The sequence below is a fragment of the Sphaeramia orbicularis genome, chromosome 12 (assembly GCF_902148855.1).
Source record: "Sphaeramia orbicularis chromosome 12, fSphaOr1.1, whole genome shotgun sequence".
In the NCBI taxonomy this organism is placed as follows: domain Eukaryota; kingdom Metazoa; phylum Chordata; class Actinopteri; order Kurtiformes; family Apogonidae; genus Sphaeramia; species Sphaeramia orbicularis.
Genome location: NC_043968.1, coordinates 50,903,980 through 50,921,444, shown reverse-complemented (window position 1 = coordinate 50,921,444; position 17,465 = coordinate 50,903,980). Strand labels below are relative to the sequence as shown.

Sequence of the window (17,465 nt, the reverse complement as noted above, 5' to 3'; positions counted from 1 at the left end):
TTTAGCTGTGCATGTCCTCACTCTGAGGAGCCAGCTGAATCCATCCAATTACAGGCTGTGCTATTTTTAGATCATATGATTTGACAATTACATTTAATTACTCAGAATCCTCTTCTAAATTTAGAATATTCACAAGGCAGTGATCACCGTGCTCAATGCATGGTCAATATCCTCATTTCAATGACTTTCTGAAGACTGCGGAGTTTGCCTCGTGCAGGGCAATTTGCTGTAGCGTGATGGAGACCCAAACGTACCCACACAGCCACACACACACCGGCCTACACCTTTCTCCCCCGCATCCAGACACACTCTTGTGCTTTCACGCACCTTCTTTGCCCACCACACGAGGAGCTATAAATAGATGACAGTACGAAAAGGGATGATAACAGAAAAGGAACAGGAAGGGGGGAGGAGGAAGGGAGTCAAAAAAAACAGTCCCCATATAAATCAGAATAAGAGGTAGAGCAAGCAAAAACAACGTAGAAGTCTACAAAAAAATACAGAAAAGGGAAAACAGCTGTGAAATGAGGAGGAAGAAGTTGCCAGGCTGAGTACAAGTCAGTCCTGTTACCTATGAAACTAAAGCTTCTTCATAGTGTGGAAACCTCCCAGACACAAGAGTCCAATAGCTGACACACACCTCACAACAAAACAGCATCTGTAAAAGGTACTGTATGTCCGTTTGGAAAGGAAATAAAAATCTACTAGTCATGATTAGTAGTGAGAGGTTTGATGTGAAATTAACTACACTGGTCTATGTATAAAAAAAAAACCCAAAACATAAAATAATAATTTACAAAAACCCAATGAAGTTCATGAGTATTTGCTTCCAAAGTAAATTAAATGTTCTTCTTACAGTTGTTGATCTGCCAGAAACATTATTCCCACATTATTCTCCAGCACTGACATAATCCTTACAGTCAACAGACATATTTAACCTGCCTTTTGATCTGGAAACATCTGAGATTTTTCACAACTTGAAAACATAGTTAAGTAGAAATGCAGATACCTTGTTTGTCACAGATCTCTTGAATTACAATATTCTGAAAGGTAATAATGCTATGTTTGCCCAGAGATATCAAATGTGTCATAGTCTGAACTAGCTGCGTGGAATTCCCATTCCCACAATGCACTTTGCAACAAAATTTCTGAAAAGACACAAGTGATGTAACTGTTTAGTATGTAAACAAACAGATGATTGTGATGAGGTCATCTTCGAAGTTGTTCACCGTGAGGGAAGTGATTTAGGTATGCAAGCACGGAAACACTAATAGATTAGTGATAAGTTGGCTATCACTCGGGTTTTACAAAATTTAAAAAAAATTAGTGTTGAAAGTCATACACTGCTTTAACATATGATGTACATATTCATTCTGCATTATGTGACAAACATTTCTGTTGAAAATATTGTGAGCTGTAGTTTAAAAGTAGCCCACAAAACCTGCTGAAAACACAGGCCTACTTGCAAAGCAGCCCATTTACACACCGACAACCGTTACATGTATTTGCTTACAATAATTCACAATGCTACTAATTTTAGCACTTAATCGATTTAATATTAATAGAAAAATATGTCTTTGCTGGTAGTCAGCTACAAACATCATCCCTGCACAATCTCTTCACAGTGTTTCATTAACTCACTGTCCATCAACATTTGGAGCATATTTCTTCAACCTCTATCTTTCTTTCATTTTTTCCTCTGCTTTAAAAACTCTTAGGCCCCTCCAAAGTCCTCCTCTCAACTTCTAGCAGATTCTATCATAGGAGTTACTAAAAGGCTAAGATGTTCTTTGAATATCTTATCTTTACCATAATCACGTCTTAATATATGCAGAAAAGTCTTAACACCATAATCCTAAGAAAAAAGTGATGTACAATTTCGTCATTGGCAGACACTCTTAAGTAGAATGCTTTATGAATACTGCCCCTGATGTATGCCCAGAAAAGAAACATCACATGGAAAATAAAAATAAAACAAATCTGGTCCACTATAGTGTCAATAATAAATCTTTTCAGTGAATTAAGTACTGTGCATCTAACAGCATCTAACAAACAAATAATTCATATTCAACAGCAAATCCTACAGTAAATTTCTTGTCATCTGACTGTCCACAGGCATGTGATGTGTATTCTACTGTGTTTGGTCCTTACCAGGAATGAACATATATAACCTATGGGATGGCGAGACAGGCAGTCACACAGAAAAAGATAAAGCAGACAGGTTGACCCCACTAGACATCCAGAGGAGAGAGAAAGGAAAAGCAGACAGTGTGAAAACTGAAAAAATGAGCATGCAGACAGAGACAGGCAGGAAGACACAGAAGTTGACAGGAGAACAAACAGGTCTAGGTATAAGCCAGAGCCACTCAGAGCCAGGCATAAGCACATATGAATAAATACAAAGACAGGCAGGCAGGCAGACAGACAGGTGCTTATGTGGGTCAGACATCCAGACAGAAAGGTAGTTATGAGTGCTTGTTTATTCTCTCCACAGGACGCTGGCACAGCAGGTCTGAAGACCAGGCTCCTGTTTATCTGATCACTGTGTCACTCTCTGCACTACACATACAAATGCAGTTGTTCAGGATGACATATACCTGCACAAGAAATATACTTACAACACACAGTAAACTCTAATAGTATAGAACACCTTCTATCAACTACAGCCTAAAAAATTATTGTAGTTATGATAAAAAAAGGCATGATGTTAAGAGATTAAGGTCCCTATTTACAAGAAACAAGTCACATTTTTAATGGGGAAACATACAACAGAATTAACAGCTCAAATCTGTTAGTTCTACCTATGACTATGTTTCCAATCTGAGAACCAAAAGCCTATTTTGTTATTTTGAAACCTCTACTTCTAATAATTTCAATTGAAGGGGATGCCCTACGTTACGATTGCTGCTGATATTTATCTTCTTTAGACTTTTATTCTCCTAAAATTATGACTTTTTTCTTCAAAATATTCTGACTTTATTCTTCTAACGTTAAGGCCTGTTCTTTAAAGTATTATTACTTTATTCTTTTAATTTTTAAATTTTTTCATTAAAAAAACACAACTTTATTCTCATAATTTATTCATGAAGTATCATATGTTTTTTTTAATCTTCAGAGTAGCCCTAATCATCCTTCTTATGTTTTTGTTTAGTTGTGTACTTGATTTATATCAAAGGCAACAATATTTTAAATCAGTGAAATTCATAATTTAATTCTGTGTTGCTTGTCACCAATATCATACACCCTTAACTAATGTTGAAATGTAAACTTGAGCATTAAGCATTACATACATTATAGCTATTTCAATAGAATTACATTAACATAATGTGAATGTGTCACAAAACGTAATATGAATGCAATTCTGTAAACATACATCCGATACGTTTTCAACAGTAATGTTGGTAAACATATCAGCTCCCGTGATCCTGCCTCACTCCAAATGTCTTTTTAGATTTGCACTGAATGAGAGACCCACGACAGCAGAAATTTAACACTGTGTTTAGATATTGGGATAGAGTATTTATTGAATTACAAGATTTGTATTTAATAAAACTGATAACAGAACAAAAGCTTACTGCCCTTATGATATGCAAGTGTTGCAGCCTGGGTCTTAAAAAGGTTTTTGTTTTTGTTTAACAGAACCACCAGTGAAAGGATAATATGGCTAAACATGTTAAATAATAGTCAGATATCTTAAAAGGCTTTTGTGGGGTAATTCAGGTTAAGTAAGCACATTATGTCTTTTCTTATCGCCTGACAACAACCACACTCACAACTAAATGCAAGTAGGTCATGAGAACCCAAGGTAATCAGTCCATCATCACCCACTTAACTTATCAATCTACTTGAGCTGCTCTTATTACTGTGGCTTTGAGTCTTTTTACATGACTGGAAATCAACTGCATTAAGTTTGAGTGTCTTTAGAGGTTGTGTGGGAGAGAAGACTTGATCTAGGTATTGTTTTTTTGCCAGTTATGCATTTTCTTTACCATTTCTCCTGTTATATAGTTGCATATGTAATAAAATGTAAGAGCACGAGTCAATACAAAAAGGCTAAGTTTAATGCAGAAACATGACCTATTATGGCTTCAGCAGAATGATACATGATTGCCATTATGTGTAAAACACACAAAAGACATTAGGTCTAAATTGCTTCGGTGCCTTTGTTTATACAATAGCACTGTCACGATACTCCTCATGTACATTACTGCCTTTGAGTTTGTCACGCCGTCTTTCATAACACTGCCATGATTAAAATCAACTGGCACTGAACCAGTGTGCTGCCAAAACCAATTAGTAACTCTGTCAATGAGCTGCTTTTACTTACTGTAATTTATGGAGCTAAACAGGGAAATATGGGCCATAACTGCAACTGCCTAATGAGGTTAATGGTTACTGGTTGAGTGTTAATTAGTCAGGTTTTGAGAGTTAGTCTGGTACTTCCAGTACTTGGCAGCAAGGGCCCTTTTTCAAAGGCCTCGTACTGAAGAGTTCATGATGGGGTCCACAGGGAAAGAGCAGGTTAAATCTGCAAGACCTACAGCCCTGCATCCACTTCCATCAATGCCCTGCATTCACACATGCAGATGAACACAAAGTCCAAGAATGGCACGGACACAAAAGAGTGTACTAGCTAGGACATGCTGTGCATACAGTGTAATGCTGTACAAAGGGATACCCACAACTACAGGCTGAAGACAAAAACCACACAAAACAAATTAGAAGCTGGCACATGGATGGCATGTACACATGCAAAAAAAAAAAAAAAGAGCAGAAAAATGAAAGCATGAATTCTCATGTGTGGGGATGAACTTTAATTAGTACCAGCAGCAATACAAATAGGTATGTGAATAAAAATGTTTCCTAATTAATTAATACGGTATGTAGACCATTATGCAACACATTTTCTGTTGTGGAAAATTCATGTTAGGATTGTTCTACTGACCACACTTCTGTGTCTTTTTGCTGATTAATGAATCTGTGCAACTGATATTTCATTTAGCTCCACAAGTCATTGAGCAATTAATTATCTTTTTGGCCTGTGTGGTTCTGGTTTACCTTGCACAATCTTTCTCTAAAGAGACTACATAAAATGCAAGTCATCTGTCAGAGTCAGATATAGCTGCACGTGCTCTCCACACTTTTATCTGTTTGTTGGCTCACAAACAAAACTAGAATGCTCCAGTGCTTTTTGCATTTCATTCCTATTCATTTTTCTGTCCAAAGGCTATCAATACAGTGTCTTTGTGAACCTCTGTTACTGTTGTCTACATAAAAGGCATTCCATTCATACCATCCATGATAACAAAATAACAACTGTGATCCTACTTTATTTCAGCACAAAAGAACTTTCTTTTTGAATATCAAGCATGTAAATATACTGTCCTCATACACAGTGATGTAAATAGCATTAAGGGCGCAGGACACAGACAGGAGACAAGCAAAAAAGAAAGCATAGGGGAGGGTGTGGAGGATGAGAGTGGAACGGGAGAGCAGAGGGGAGGAAAGGGCAAGACCAACATCTTGTCACCACCTGGGACCCAGCTCGCTGCCTGGGGATGTTGCCTTTACATAAGAATAGTGGACAGAACTGCAGCGGGGAAAAAAAATTACACAGAATAACATACTGTGCTCAACACTCAGGGAGGGTTAACCATCTACAGCAAGACTAAGGCAACTGTGATAGTCACATACACATCCACACAGACAGACCTGCACATGCACTCTGTGATTCTCTGGTAAATGAAAAAGATCTGTGGCCACAAAAGCTAAACTCACTAAAAAAAAAGAAGCAGCAGACTTCCAAGGTACTCATTTTAATTTGATCCTTTCATAAGTTCATCTGTCAATAAAGGTAAATAGAGTTTTGGTTTTAACACAACAAAGAAAGCAGAAGAAGAAATATAAACAAATCTACAGGTAAAAGTATCCACTACAAAAACTCCTTTAATGAAGTGAGAGTAGTAGACAACAGGACAACTACTGGTGACGGTCCAGGTCTATCTCCCAGAACTAAACACAATGTAAACCTTGAATACGTTTCCACACTCTTAGCTCTTGTTTTGACCTTTTTTACAAAAAAGATCAACCTTAAGTTGATTCATTCCTTGAGTTGAGTCCTCATTTATTTAAGAACATTAATTCTTGACTATGTGTCTGTGTCTTGACTCTGTTTGTTCACTGATCTTCGGGGCAGCAGTGGTTACCATCACAAGTTTGAACCACATGAGGGAACTTATTTAGAAAGGTAAGCCTTGGGCCCCAGTGGTCCTATTTCAGTAAAACTAAATTACCAGAACTGCTGCCCACAGCAGCTTCAAGAACAGTGATGTGTATGCATAGTCCAGTACAAGACAAAAACATTTAATGTGTCTGAATTAAAATGAAACTATACCATTACGTAAAAATGTCTTTAATATCTTTAACAAATACTAATTTGTGAATTAGTAATGGAATACGCTTAGACAAAAACTACTGTAGTGGTAGTACTCTATGACTATACCATCTTGTTTGGTATACTTTCTGTATGTCACCGAGCCACTTTGGTGTATACTGAGCTTCAGAAAAAAATGCATTTTTGCATGGCCTTACCTTTGTGATAAGAGTGCGGTATTCTTCAACCTGGTGGTCGTTGTTATGGCAACCTGCCAGGAGCTGCCAAACCTCTCCACGGAGTGCTTCAGGGATGCCACTCCGCACCAACGCTGGGAGCTGCCGGGGTCGCACTGAGAGGTTCATATGCCTGTGAATGAGAAAAGGATTGAACAACACCAGTTTATCAAAGACAACACTAAACTAACTGTAACACCTTAATATTACTAAAATGAAACACCTGCCTACAATACCAAAGATAATGGTTTCATTGGTCCTTGCCTATTTCCAACAAGAAACACCATAATTTTTAAAGATGGTGCTCTGAACCAAAAACACAACAGAGAGGAGCAGAGAATTATTTCTCCTTGTCATATAATGATTTACAACTGCAGTCCCTTGAGAGCTACATTTAATTTAAAAAAAATGAAATTTAAGTAAAACTTTTTGTGACACAGTTGATACACACAGTTGTATGTCATTTTTGCCTTTATCTACCTCTGTGCCATTTTTAGCATAACGAGAAAACAATAGACAATAGTAGAGAATAAGCCAATTGAAAATAAAATTAGCGTCACATAAAAAGTTTTAATGTCTTCCTTCCCTCCCTCATTTTCACATTTAAATCATTTAGCTGTTGGGAATTTCCTGAAATGCAAAACCAAATTCAGATGACTCATGAACTGAAACATCAGCCTGTGTAAAACAGATATAATAAGAGAAAGTGAGAAGATGGAATACTTGGAGGCACAGCTGTACCTACGTACCAAATATCGCATGACTGGAGACAACAATTGCTGATGATTCTCTCACTTTTTCCCCCCCTTTTTTTTTTAAAATTCATCCCCCTACTATTTTCTGTTCTGTTTTTTGTTCCAAGCAGCCAGTTATGCAATACATGGCATTTTCTGCTGAGACTAGGAGGGAAAACAAAAGTATACTGTGTATTTGTGTGCATGCATGTGTGCAGACATGTGACGTAAGTAATGCCAGCCCTAGTCCTTAGGGGCATAAGATTGTAAAGGGCTTTCTGTGATTTGCCTCCGTGCTCCCTGAGCTCTTCATCCCACAGAGCCATGATGCACTCTCTCTTGCTTAAAGACACAAAATCTCCAATAACACACACAAAGCCCAGTATTATGACAGGTCAGTCTTATGATTTTTTTTTTTTTTTTTTCAGAAGTACACACTAATAGAGGAAGATGTAGGCCTTGCAGTGTGTCTTAATTTAGAGGTAGTTAAAGTCGAGTCAACTTTGAAATGGTTCATCTCAAGTTTTAGGTTAAAAATAGATACAATAATGAAAGACAACGACATACTGATAAGATGCTCATCAGGAACTCCCGTCTGCTCTTTATTCTATTCATTAAAACCAGAACATGTTGATAATTCCGCAGGATTATCCAAATGTGTACTCATATGTGCACATTCACAATAACAGTAGGAGAACATGAGGGAGGCAGTACAGAATGAATCAAACCTTACCACTTGGATAGCAAGTCTCCCCAGGTTTCCAGGATCTTCTCTGCACACTCCTTGGAAACATCACCAGAACCACTTAGCAAAGGTTCATCATTATCTGGAGACATTATGGACACACAAAAGAAACAAAATGAGATCCATCACTGTCTCCAAAATTAACTTAGCACTACACATTGTAGTTATTGCTTTGTAGTTTTCATTACAAAACTTGCTATCCATAAATGTTTCTTTTTCTGAAAAAAGAATTTCCACCCAAAAGCATAATCCAAAAAAAAAAAAAAAGTCATGAGTTGTTTATCATCCAAAGTTATTTAGTGATGTTTTTTAGTGATAATACTTTCACGTGCTTTTCTGAAAATATTGTTTCAATCTAAGCTATCAACTTGATCAATTACTAAAGATACAGCTCCCAAAATAAGACATTTTATTTGACAGTTCTTATTTTATCACTGCAAACTTGCACATTCAGACAAAAAACACATAACACTGTTTGCTAAATACTATGTAGGGGCATTGAACAAATAGTTCTGTTTGATCTAGAATGGAATCTTGATTCTGGACCACAAGTTGTTTATTATTATTATTATTATTATTATTATTATTATTATTATTATTATAAGACAAAGTCAGACACTGAAGTTAAATGCTGAAGACTGAAGGTGAGTGCCATATCCCGTTTAAACTGTACATATTTAATGTGGTACTACTTTTCTTCCTGTGTGGTGCATGTGAACATCTCTAAGGTCAGTACAGAGTAAGAACACTATGATAGTCAAACAATCCAAATAACAATCAAATGTGATTTTATTTCCCTGGCCAAGGTAACATCAGATTTGGGGCTGTTTATGTGATCATTTGATCAAATGCAGCACATTAAAATCATTTTGTTATTCTGCTGCTATGCCTTCTTGCACAGTGCTGTGTTTGTAAAAAATATATTCATTAAGAAGGTGTATCCTTTGCAAAATCAGAAACTGAATTTCACTAACGGCTCTTATACCTTCCTAATGAGCTTTATGATTATAGACACCCTAAAAGTGGCTAAGCTATGTATTCAGTTACCTTCCTCTTCATCATCCTCGGGTGGGGAGGGGACCGTGTTACCGGGTCCAGTCAGGATGCCAGGACTAGCTGTGGTCTTCCGTTTCTCTCTCTCAGTCTCACTTTCCAACTCACCACCTCATACAGAGTGTCTGAGGAAGGGACTTTTACGCTCCTTACGCTCCATCTTAAAAGAGATAAAACAGGAGAAAAAAATAAATAAACTCAAGCAAGCATCCTCCAACTGGCTGAAACAATTTCCATTACATTCCTTTATACACATCCATTTATTTTACATCATTTTACATCCCATTTACTTTGTATTCCATTTATTTCATGCAATATATTAAAGAAACTGTCTTGGACTGTCGCAGGTCTCATCTAACCTGATGTAGATCACAGTGAACATAACTTGAACTGTTCATTCCCGATGAAAGATGTTGATGATTTTTCATACCTGCCGTAGTTTAAGGTAGAAGGTTTCAGTGTAACTACGCTTGCTGAAGGGCCAGAACAGTCTGTCATTTGGGGAGCACACTCTGACCCTTGTCTCTAGCAGAAAACGGACCGGTTCCTCCACCTCTGTGATCACCAGGTCCACTGCTGTCGTCATGTACATGAATTTATCTATGACAGAAACATAAGGGCACAAATGATGTCAACGATTCAGTTGAGCCCACTCCATATAAATCACAAAAATGTAATCCCAACTTGTGTTCACACAGTCAGACATATTTTTAGTGGCTGCAATTAATTTGATTTCTTGTGCAAAGGGTATATGTCACACAAATAAAGTGAAACATTCTTTACACCTTTTCCTTAAATACCATAGGAAGTAACTACTTATCAAAGATATGTACTATAGAAATCATAATGGTGTAAAATGTGATTCTTCTGACAGTTTTTTGGCTGTCACCTTTGGGTGTTTCCTCATTCACAGCCTGAAACTGAGGCGTGTTGGGGTTCCAACTTCCTGTGATGATGTAAGACTTCCCGTCAGAGCTCTTTCCCATTGACTCCTAAAGAACAAGTTTGTAGGAAGTTAAAAGAAACTCGAAAACAAATACACACACCCACACTCACTCACACAATTGCAGAGACACCCACCAGGTCTAGCAGGTGCATGTCACTGTTCTTCACATTTTTCCCTGGGCTGAGCAGAAGACCAAAACACCTGGAGAAGAAGCACATGAAAGCAAACACACAAATAAACAAGCAAAGACACACAAAGGCAAGGAAGACAGAAAAGCAGAATGAATTTGATTACACAAGAAAAAAAAAGAAAGAACAGAGCAAAAGCCAGACTCAGAGCAATAAATCTCTTAGTAAAACCAGTTGTAAAACATGACATATGTTACCACAAATAGCTTCCTGGGCCGATCCTCTAACACAGAACAGAACATTGGAAAATATTAAACACAGCATCTCACTCCTCACCTTCTCTAGGCTCATCGTACAATAACAAACCACCGTGAAAATGGAAGTCCGCAAAGAAGTAGATGGAATGTTTAAATTTCAGCACAATTTTACAGCTGTGGAAAATGAGAGCCTCAAAGACAGATGCACATCAATCACCTCCTTACAACTGAGCCGGAACACTTAAACCCATGACAGAGGCTGACACACGGATGTAAAGATTTCAACCAGTGTGTGTTTATCACTAAAAGCTGAGTGATTCCACACTTACGAATGTCTGACTGTAGTTTTAACTTCAGACATAGCTCTGCTGCTGCTAATGGAGGGACACATTCAGTTTGATGTGTGTATGACAGGACTCTCCTTTAAAACATTCCCTTTAAAAAAGAACAGTTCCATGATGACCACAATCTCTACTTTAGGCTGATGTCAACTTAGATCATTTATTACATTTCTCATGTTGAGAAATTGACCATTTTTGCCCTACTTTTACTTGAATAAAGAGACATTCTTAAAGTAGGACTGTTTCTGTAAGTAAAAAGTGCAGCTGACACAAGGATGGCTTGTGATTCTTAACATTTTTATTCATTTTTCATCCTCTCATGGCTGCCTTACAATAGTTTCATACATAACTTGCATGACCTATCTTACTTATAAGTGCATATGATTAAAATCAATAGGCGCATTCACAAATTCCAGGGCACAGCAGATGAATATTATGTGCATTGGTGTACTATGAGTGGAACAACTTACCTCTCAATTGCCAGCTCCTTATTGGATGTCTGCTGGACATAGATAACAATTTTCTTGTCCATTCCTGCACGCAGTTTGAAGCTCTGCTTGTCCTTGTCTTTTGCTACAGCACTGAATACATTACAAAAAGAAGCATTTATTTATTAGTTGTTATAATGATGAAGAGTACATTGTGTACACTGTATCATAATAATTAGACACAAATGGCATTACAATTTTAGGTAAGATTTAGCACAGGCTGAGGAAAAAAAGACATGGCTGTGATGCAAGTTCAGCTAATTCTACTTCAAGTTTACAAAATAAATACAAACAAGCAGAACAAATACAGTTTATTATGTCGATTTTTTTTTCCTTTCGCAATGACATGATCTGGTCTTGCTTTTCTGTTCTGAAAGCAGAGCAGGAAAGAAAACCAGGTTTGAGATGGGAACGGTAATCAGCATCCCTTCAACTCTTGCTGACACAGATTCCAGAGGAAACAGTGAAGACAGCTTTGAGTTAAGAGATTCTTGGGTTTAAAAAATCCATGATATCCATCCCGCTGTTTAACATCTATTACAAATATCTGGAACAGTCTGTGATATTTGGCAGCTCTTAGATCACATAAACTCTGTGACTAGGGACTTGATGTGCCAGATAGAGCCCAGTCAACTAGACTATCAAGACTGAGTCATGGCTTTATGCTGTAAATAGGTTCCTTGGCTACAAATAAACAAGAGTCTTTTCACTCCATTACATTTTTTCTTATATATTTTTTATATTAATGATATAGCAAAGTAGAAAAACACTATTGCTATAGTTTGTTGGTCATGCCTTCTTTGTGGAGGGATAAAAAATGCTAACATAGAGAGCAGCTTCTATTGTTGCATGTGAAAACGGCTTGCTTAGAATACAACAAACTAAAAATAACCAAGGAAGAGCTAATGAGGGGGAAATATGCTGGCTAAATTTATCACAGGCATTTTTTGTTTACTTGTTTTGTTTTCCAAATAAGCTAGATAACTAGGACTCTGAACACATAGAAGTGACTCAGTAATATGGAAATCAAAATAAAAAAGGTCAGGGCAGATGAGTTTAAGGGACCAACAACAAGATAAAGAGAAGCAAGAGACCAAACTGAATATTTGAAATACCACAGAGTTAAAAGACAAAGCATCCCTTGTCAATTTTTACATGGAATTTCTTCTTCCTCATATGTTATTTTTTCTAAGTATTACATTTTAGTATTATCTTTGTATAGAGACATTTGCTGTTCATTAAAACTAAAGATATTTGAACAAAATGAAAAATACAGTTTGTATTCTAACTGAAAATACAGAGATATGTTGTCAACGATGACATGATAAAGAGATTTTAGCCCTAACATGTAGTCTGCATATTGGTAATATTTCTACAATCAAAATCTTCAAAATGATTTCCAAAAGTAAGGCTGTAAAGCCCCAGGTTAAATACATATTAAACTGTAAGAAGCACAGGTCAAAGCTCATTATGAAGATATGCGGAACTATTAAAGTCTTGATGATGAATTTTGTATTCTATTGATTTATGTTAATTAAATAAACATAAAAAATACATTAATTTAAAAACAAATACTTAGGCTTATTTTTCACCAGTAACTATCAAAAAGAGAATTAGCAGAAGGATGGGCAATAATACTTTTACAACTCAAGAAAACTGTCTGACCATGAGCACATTAAAAACTTTTGTATTGCAATATAACTTAATATGCATCTTAAAAAAGCCCAATGTGTAATATATTGGGAATTAAAGGATTTCTAATTACAAAAATAAGACATAATATTCATAATTATGTTTTCACTACGGTATAATCATGCAAAAACAACAACTGCAGTGTTTCCGTCACCTTGGACTGAGCTGTTTATATCTACAAAGGGAACAGGTCCCCTCCACACAGTCCAGAATGTTGTACTGCCATGTAACTACAGTAGCTCAGAGCAGACTTTCTGTTCATCTACATTTTTGTGTCATTGTGAGTGGCATCCAGCAGTAAGGTACATTACCATCATCTAATATGTTGGAGTGACAAGCAGGGTACTGTCCAAGCTCCCCCCTCCCAGCTACCACAGTGGAATGAGAGGGGGGGGTTTCAGCGAACATTTAAACTTTTGTGCTACAGTGAAATACAAAATGTGTGAATGTGTGCCCACCTGAAAGTACCCTTTCCATCATCCTCTTTGATTTCCAGGCTGACAGTGAAAGTAAACAAGTCACTGTCAGGGGTGAGGGGAGCAGCCTGCTGAGATGACAGAACTGCCTTCTTCGCTGACCGTCGAAATGCTGTGGCAAAGCTGTACAGTATCCTACTCACCTGCAGAGGGAAAGGGAAACATAAGACACAGAACACTAGGTCAATCTACAACTAAAGTAATATGTACTAAAACATGACATATAGGCTATACAGACACTATGAACAACATAAATAACCACACAAAGCAGTTCTATAATTCTTTGTATTACTGTCTGACACACAACACAAAACAGACGGCATGTGGTTGTAAAAGAGGAAATATGTAAAGGCACATTGTAGTGTGATCTCTCTTTTGTTTTGTTAATAGATTCAGGACCTTCATGGCTTATTTCTCAGCAAAATTAATTCCAGGAAAGGATGTGAGCACTGTTAGGTCACAAGTGACATGAGACTACTTGCCTTCATAGTAATTCACCTAGGTTGTTCAGCTACACAGTCATCATGCAGGAAATGTTGCACTCTGCCATTATTTATAGGTTTAATCTTTGCCAGTTTAAAAGATAATTTTACAAGCCAAAGAAGAAGCAGAATGTCTCTGTGTCTCATAGATCACAAACCTAAGCTAATAAAACAGAAATATCAGCACCTGGTAAAGCTGTCACCAATTAGTTATCACTGATCACCACCAACATTAAACTCAGATTTGTTTTTGTTATATTAAAATATGGGGCACTACACTACACTACCTCTAATAAAACCAGACCCTCCAAAATAGTTAGATATTAAATTCAATCAACACACTGAATAATATTAATACTTCCACATGAGTATGGAAGTACTATTCCAGAGTTAAGGGCACAGCAAGAGATTGTCCAGAGTGGAAAAAAGGTGGTAATAATTTATTTACTCCATTTTTTAATCATGACTTAACTTTGTTAGGTGTCATTAAGTCAAAAAATTATAACTTCATTTTTTTATTATCACTCAATAGATGTGTGTGGAGAGAAGTACACAATGTATACAAGTAAAACTTGCCCCTGAACAAATCCCTCCATTACGTTGGTTCTGGATCATGTAGAACTCTTGTAAACAGCTTGAGCAAGATTAGCTAGTGAAAGATTGTGTAAGGAAACTGTTAGCTGTTATCAATAAATAAAAAATACTCTTGTTTTCAAGGCCAGCATAAAAACAGCTTCTAACCTCTCCTACACAATGCCTTTGTTTTCTTCCTGCTACATTGGAAGGATGTCAGAGCATCGCTGGGGGTTTATTCACTGGAAAACAAGGGGGAGCTAAGTATAAAAGAAAGGATGACTTGAGCAAAGTGAGAGACACCCCCTGTATCTATGAAATTATGACATGTAACTGAAAGGTCTGAACAATGGACCTGTTGTTTTGTACTGTTCCATCAAAGTTAGAGTCAAATCTGCCTCCAAACAGCTTTGTTATTCATGAGTAGTGGGTAGGAGTTCTACCAAGATATGAAAAGTGAAAAACATTTCTATCTAAATGTTTAAGTCACTCTGCTATTTAATGACTTGACTACAAGACAACTACTCGGTTACCTGATCTTTCTGATGTAGTTATCTATCGGTCAAGTTTATGACCAACTAAAACCCCACCACTAGATCATTTGCTTCAGTCCTTAAACATCTGCATATGCATTTGCAATGCAACAATATTCCTATTAAATTATTTAAACTTCACAGAAGGCAAGTTCTTTTAACAACATCCACAGTTTGTATAAATTCACCAAAATACTAGAATGAATCAATTTGTCCCTGAATAAATTCCAGTAAGACCCCGTGTACAGTCTAGAGTCTTAATTAGGCCTGAGCATTAAAATAAAAGATAATAAATATGATAATCATACTAATCATCAATAACAAATTAGCCTCATTTGACAGACTGAAATTGTATGATACTTTTAATGGTAATGTTCAACATAAAAAAGTGGCTAAAATTGTCAAAACTGTATTGAATGTTCAACTAATATATTTCTGAAATCCAAGTGACACATGTTTTTCATGTTAGGACGATAAAGAATCATCTAAAACTACAAAAACACACCTGGTTTCTTCAATATTCAGTCAGAACCAAAAATCAGCCTTTAGTCAGCAGAGACAAAATGATTTGACATTTATTGTGATGATTATCAATATTGACCGATAGGTGAATTCTTACCGATTATACCATTTTTTGCCAAACTAACCAATTTTTTTACATTATGAAAACTCAAAAACAACTGGAATGGTACTATAGTGTATATTCTGTTTTAAACAAAGTACTTTGTATTAGAATAGGCCTTCAATAAACAAGCTATTGAGTACCTGGAAATTGTTAAGTGTTGAGATATTTTTGCCAAATTTGTGTCAGTTCAGTGAACATGTGATTTATGTTAGAAGGCCAAATCACTTCAGCAGAACAAATCAACTAAAGCTGTAGAAATCTGAATCATACAGTTCTAGATATACATCTCAGGGGAGGAGCAGTGACTTTATGGACAAAAAAATGGAGGTGTTGAGTATGAGACTGAACAGGCCTCTGCATCACGATCAGCAGCAGAAGACTGTGAACTGTTATATAGTAGCCTTGGGGCCTCACTAGGAGGTCTGGCAAAAAGGAGTCAGAGTAGGACTGAGGAGGTGGTTGCTTATGTATTAAATAAAAGCCCCTTTCCAAAATCCACAAATCTGTTCAAAACAACAGATATAATGTCTTTACATTTTGTACATACGTTTTGATATTGTTTACATTAATAAGAAACCTTTTCTTCTCTTTCCATAGCAAATTTTTAGCAAAGAACTCTTCAATTTTGGCAACAACTTTGTGAAATAATTAGGTCAATTCTTGCTGCAAATGACACTACTGAGGCAAATAAATCACTTTTAATCCAGCTATGACACAGCCTGCCTTTGGTTAACTCAGGACTTATAATAGATGGAAAACTTTATGGGTCAGCAACAGAAAATATATTAACAATTTTTGAATGATGCAAATCTTTCAGTATGTGTCCAAAGACAAAGCTAGGATAATAGATGATTTAAGAGGTTCAAAAAAACTATTTACAGCAGATTTGAGGCTGATGTAGCCATATGACTACAGCATCTATCTTGCAAAGGAGTAGGTCAACAACGGGTGGACTCACACAGTGTAACAGTGCAAATGAGCAGCTGAAAACAAGCTGAAGGCACTCAAGATTATTTTGCTGCTGGGGGTCTTAAAGAGAAAGAAGCCGGCAAGAGGAAGCTGTTAGCAAGAAGCAAAGGAAGAAACAGCAACGGACAAAGATGCACTATTTAAGAAATGTGACATCTACTATAATGAGAGACTGTGTGTGTATACATTAGTGTGATACTTTGGGTACTGATGTATCACAGTTTAGGTGGGTAAACTGGACAGTTTGGCGGATGTGCTGATAAAACAGTGTCTGTCTGGGGGCTCTTTGGGACACTGAAGGAGAGTGCTTCCGTGACAGAGAAATCAGGTCACTGAACACCGAAGCAGTACTTCAACCTACTTCATGGGTGGATTCCCTATTCTCTCCTTCATTTATTTCAGCTAAACCTACAATGTATGAATACTATACATACACACATACAATGGCACCTCCCCATACACTGGCTTTGGAGATCATGTGTACTATGGGTTTATGTTGTCTACATGTGCATTGCTTTGCAATCTGCAGTGCATGACATAATTCCTTTGGGGTCTACTGAGAATGCATCCAAACCGACACTGAGCCCTGAGGGAGTGACTGCAGGGAAATCAGTGATTTAAGACAAGGTCAAAGACAATCCTACCAGGACAATGTCTATGTATGTGTGCATGTGTATTAAAATGTGAGTGCAAGGCAGAAATGAAAAAAAAAAGACACAAAGTGGGATAAATGACAAGAAGGTGTCATATGCAACACAGTCAAGAATATATAAAGATGTCCTCTTGCTCCCTCTTTGGTTTACTTTCTGACTAG

General features: G+C 36.9%; 1 protein-coding gene across 1 annotated transcript in view; it reads right to left on the bottom strand.

Annotated features, from left to right (window-relative positions):
• rabgap1 (RAB GTPase activating protein 1) overlaps positions 1-17,465 on the bottom strand; it is a 76,718-nt gene that overhangs the window by 42,873 nt on the left and 16,380 nt on the right. The window contains 10 exon segments of the mRNA XM_030150664.1: positions 6,592-6,742; positions 8,077-8,170; positions 9,136-9,246; positions 9,249-9,276; positions 9,278-9,301; positions 9,572-9,741; positions 10,031-10,133; positions 10,222-10,288; positions 11,284-11,394; positions 13,452-13,612. Of these exon segments, the coding sequence (XP_030006524.1) occupies positions 6,592-6,742; positions 8,077-8,170; positions 9,136-9,246; positions 9,249-9,276; positions 9,278-9,301; positions 9,572-9,741; positions 10,031-10,133; positions 10,222-10,288; positions 11,284-11,394; positions 13,452-13,612 (1,020 nt within the window).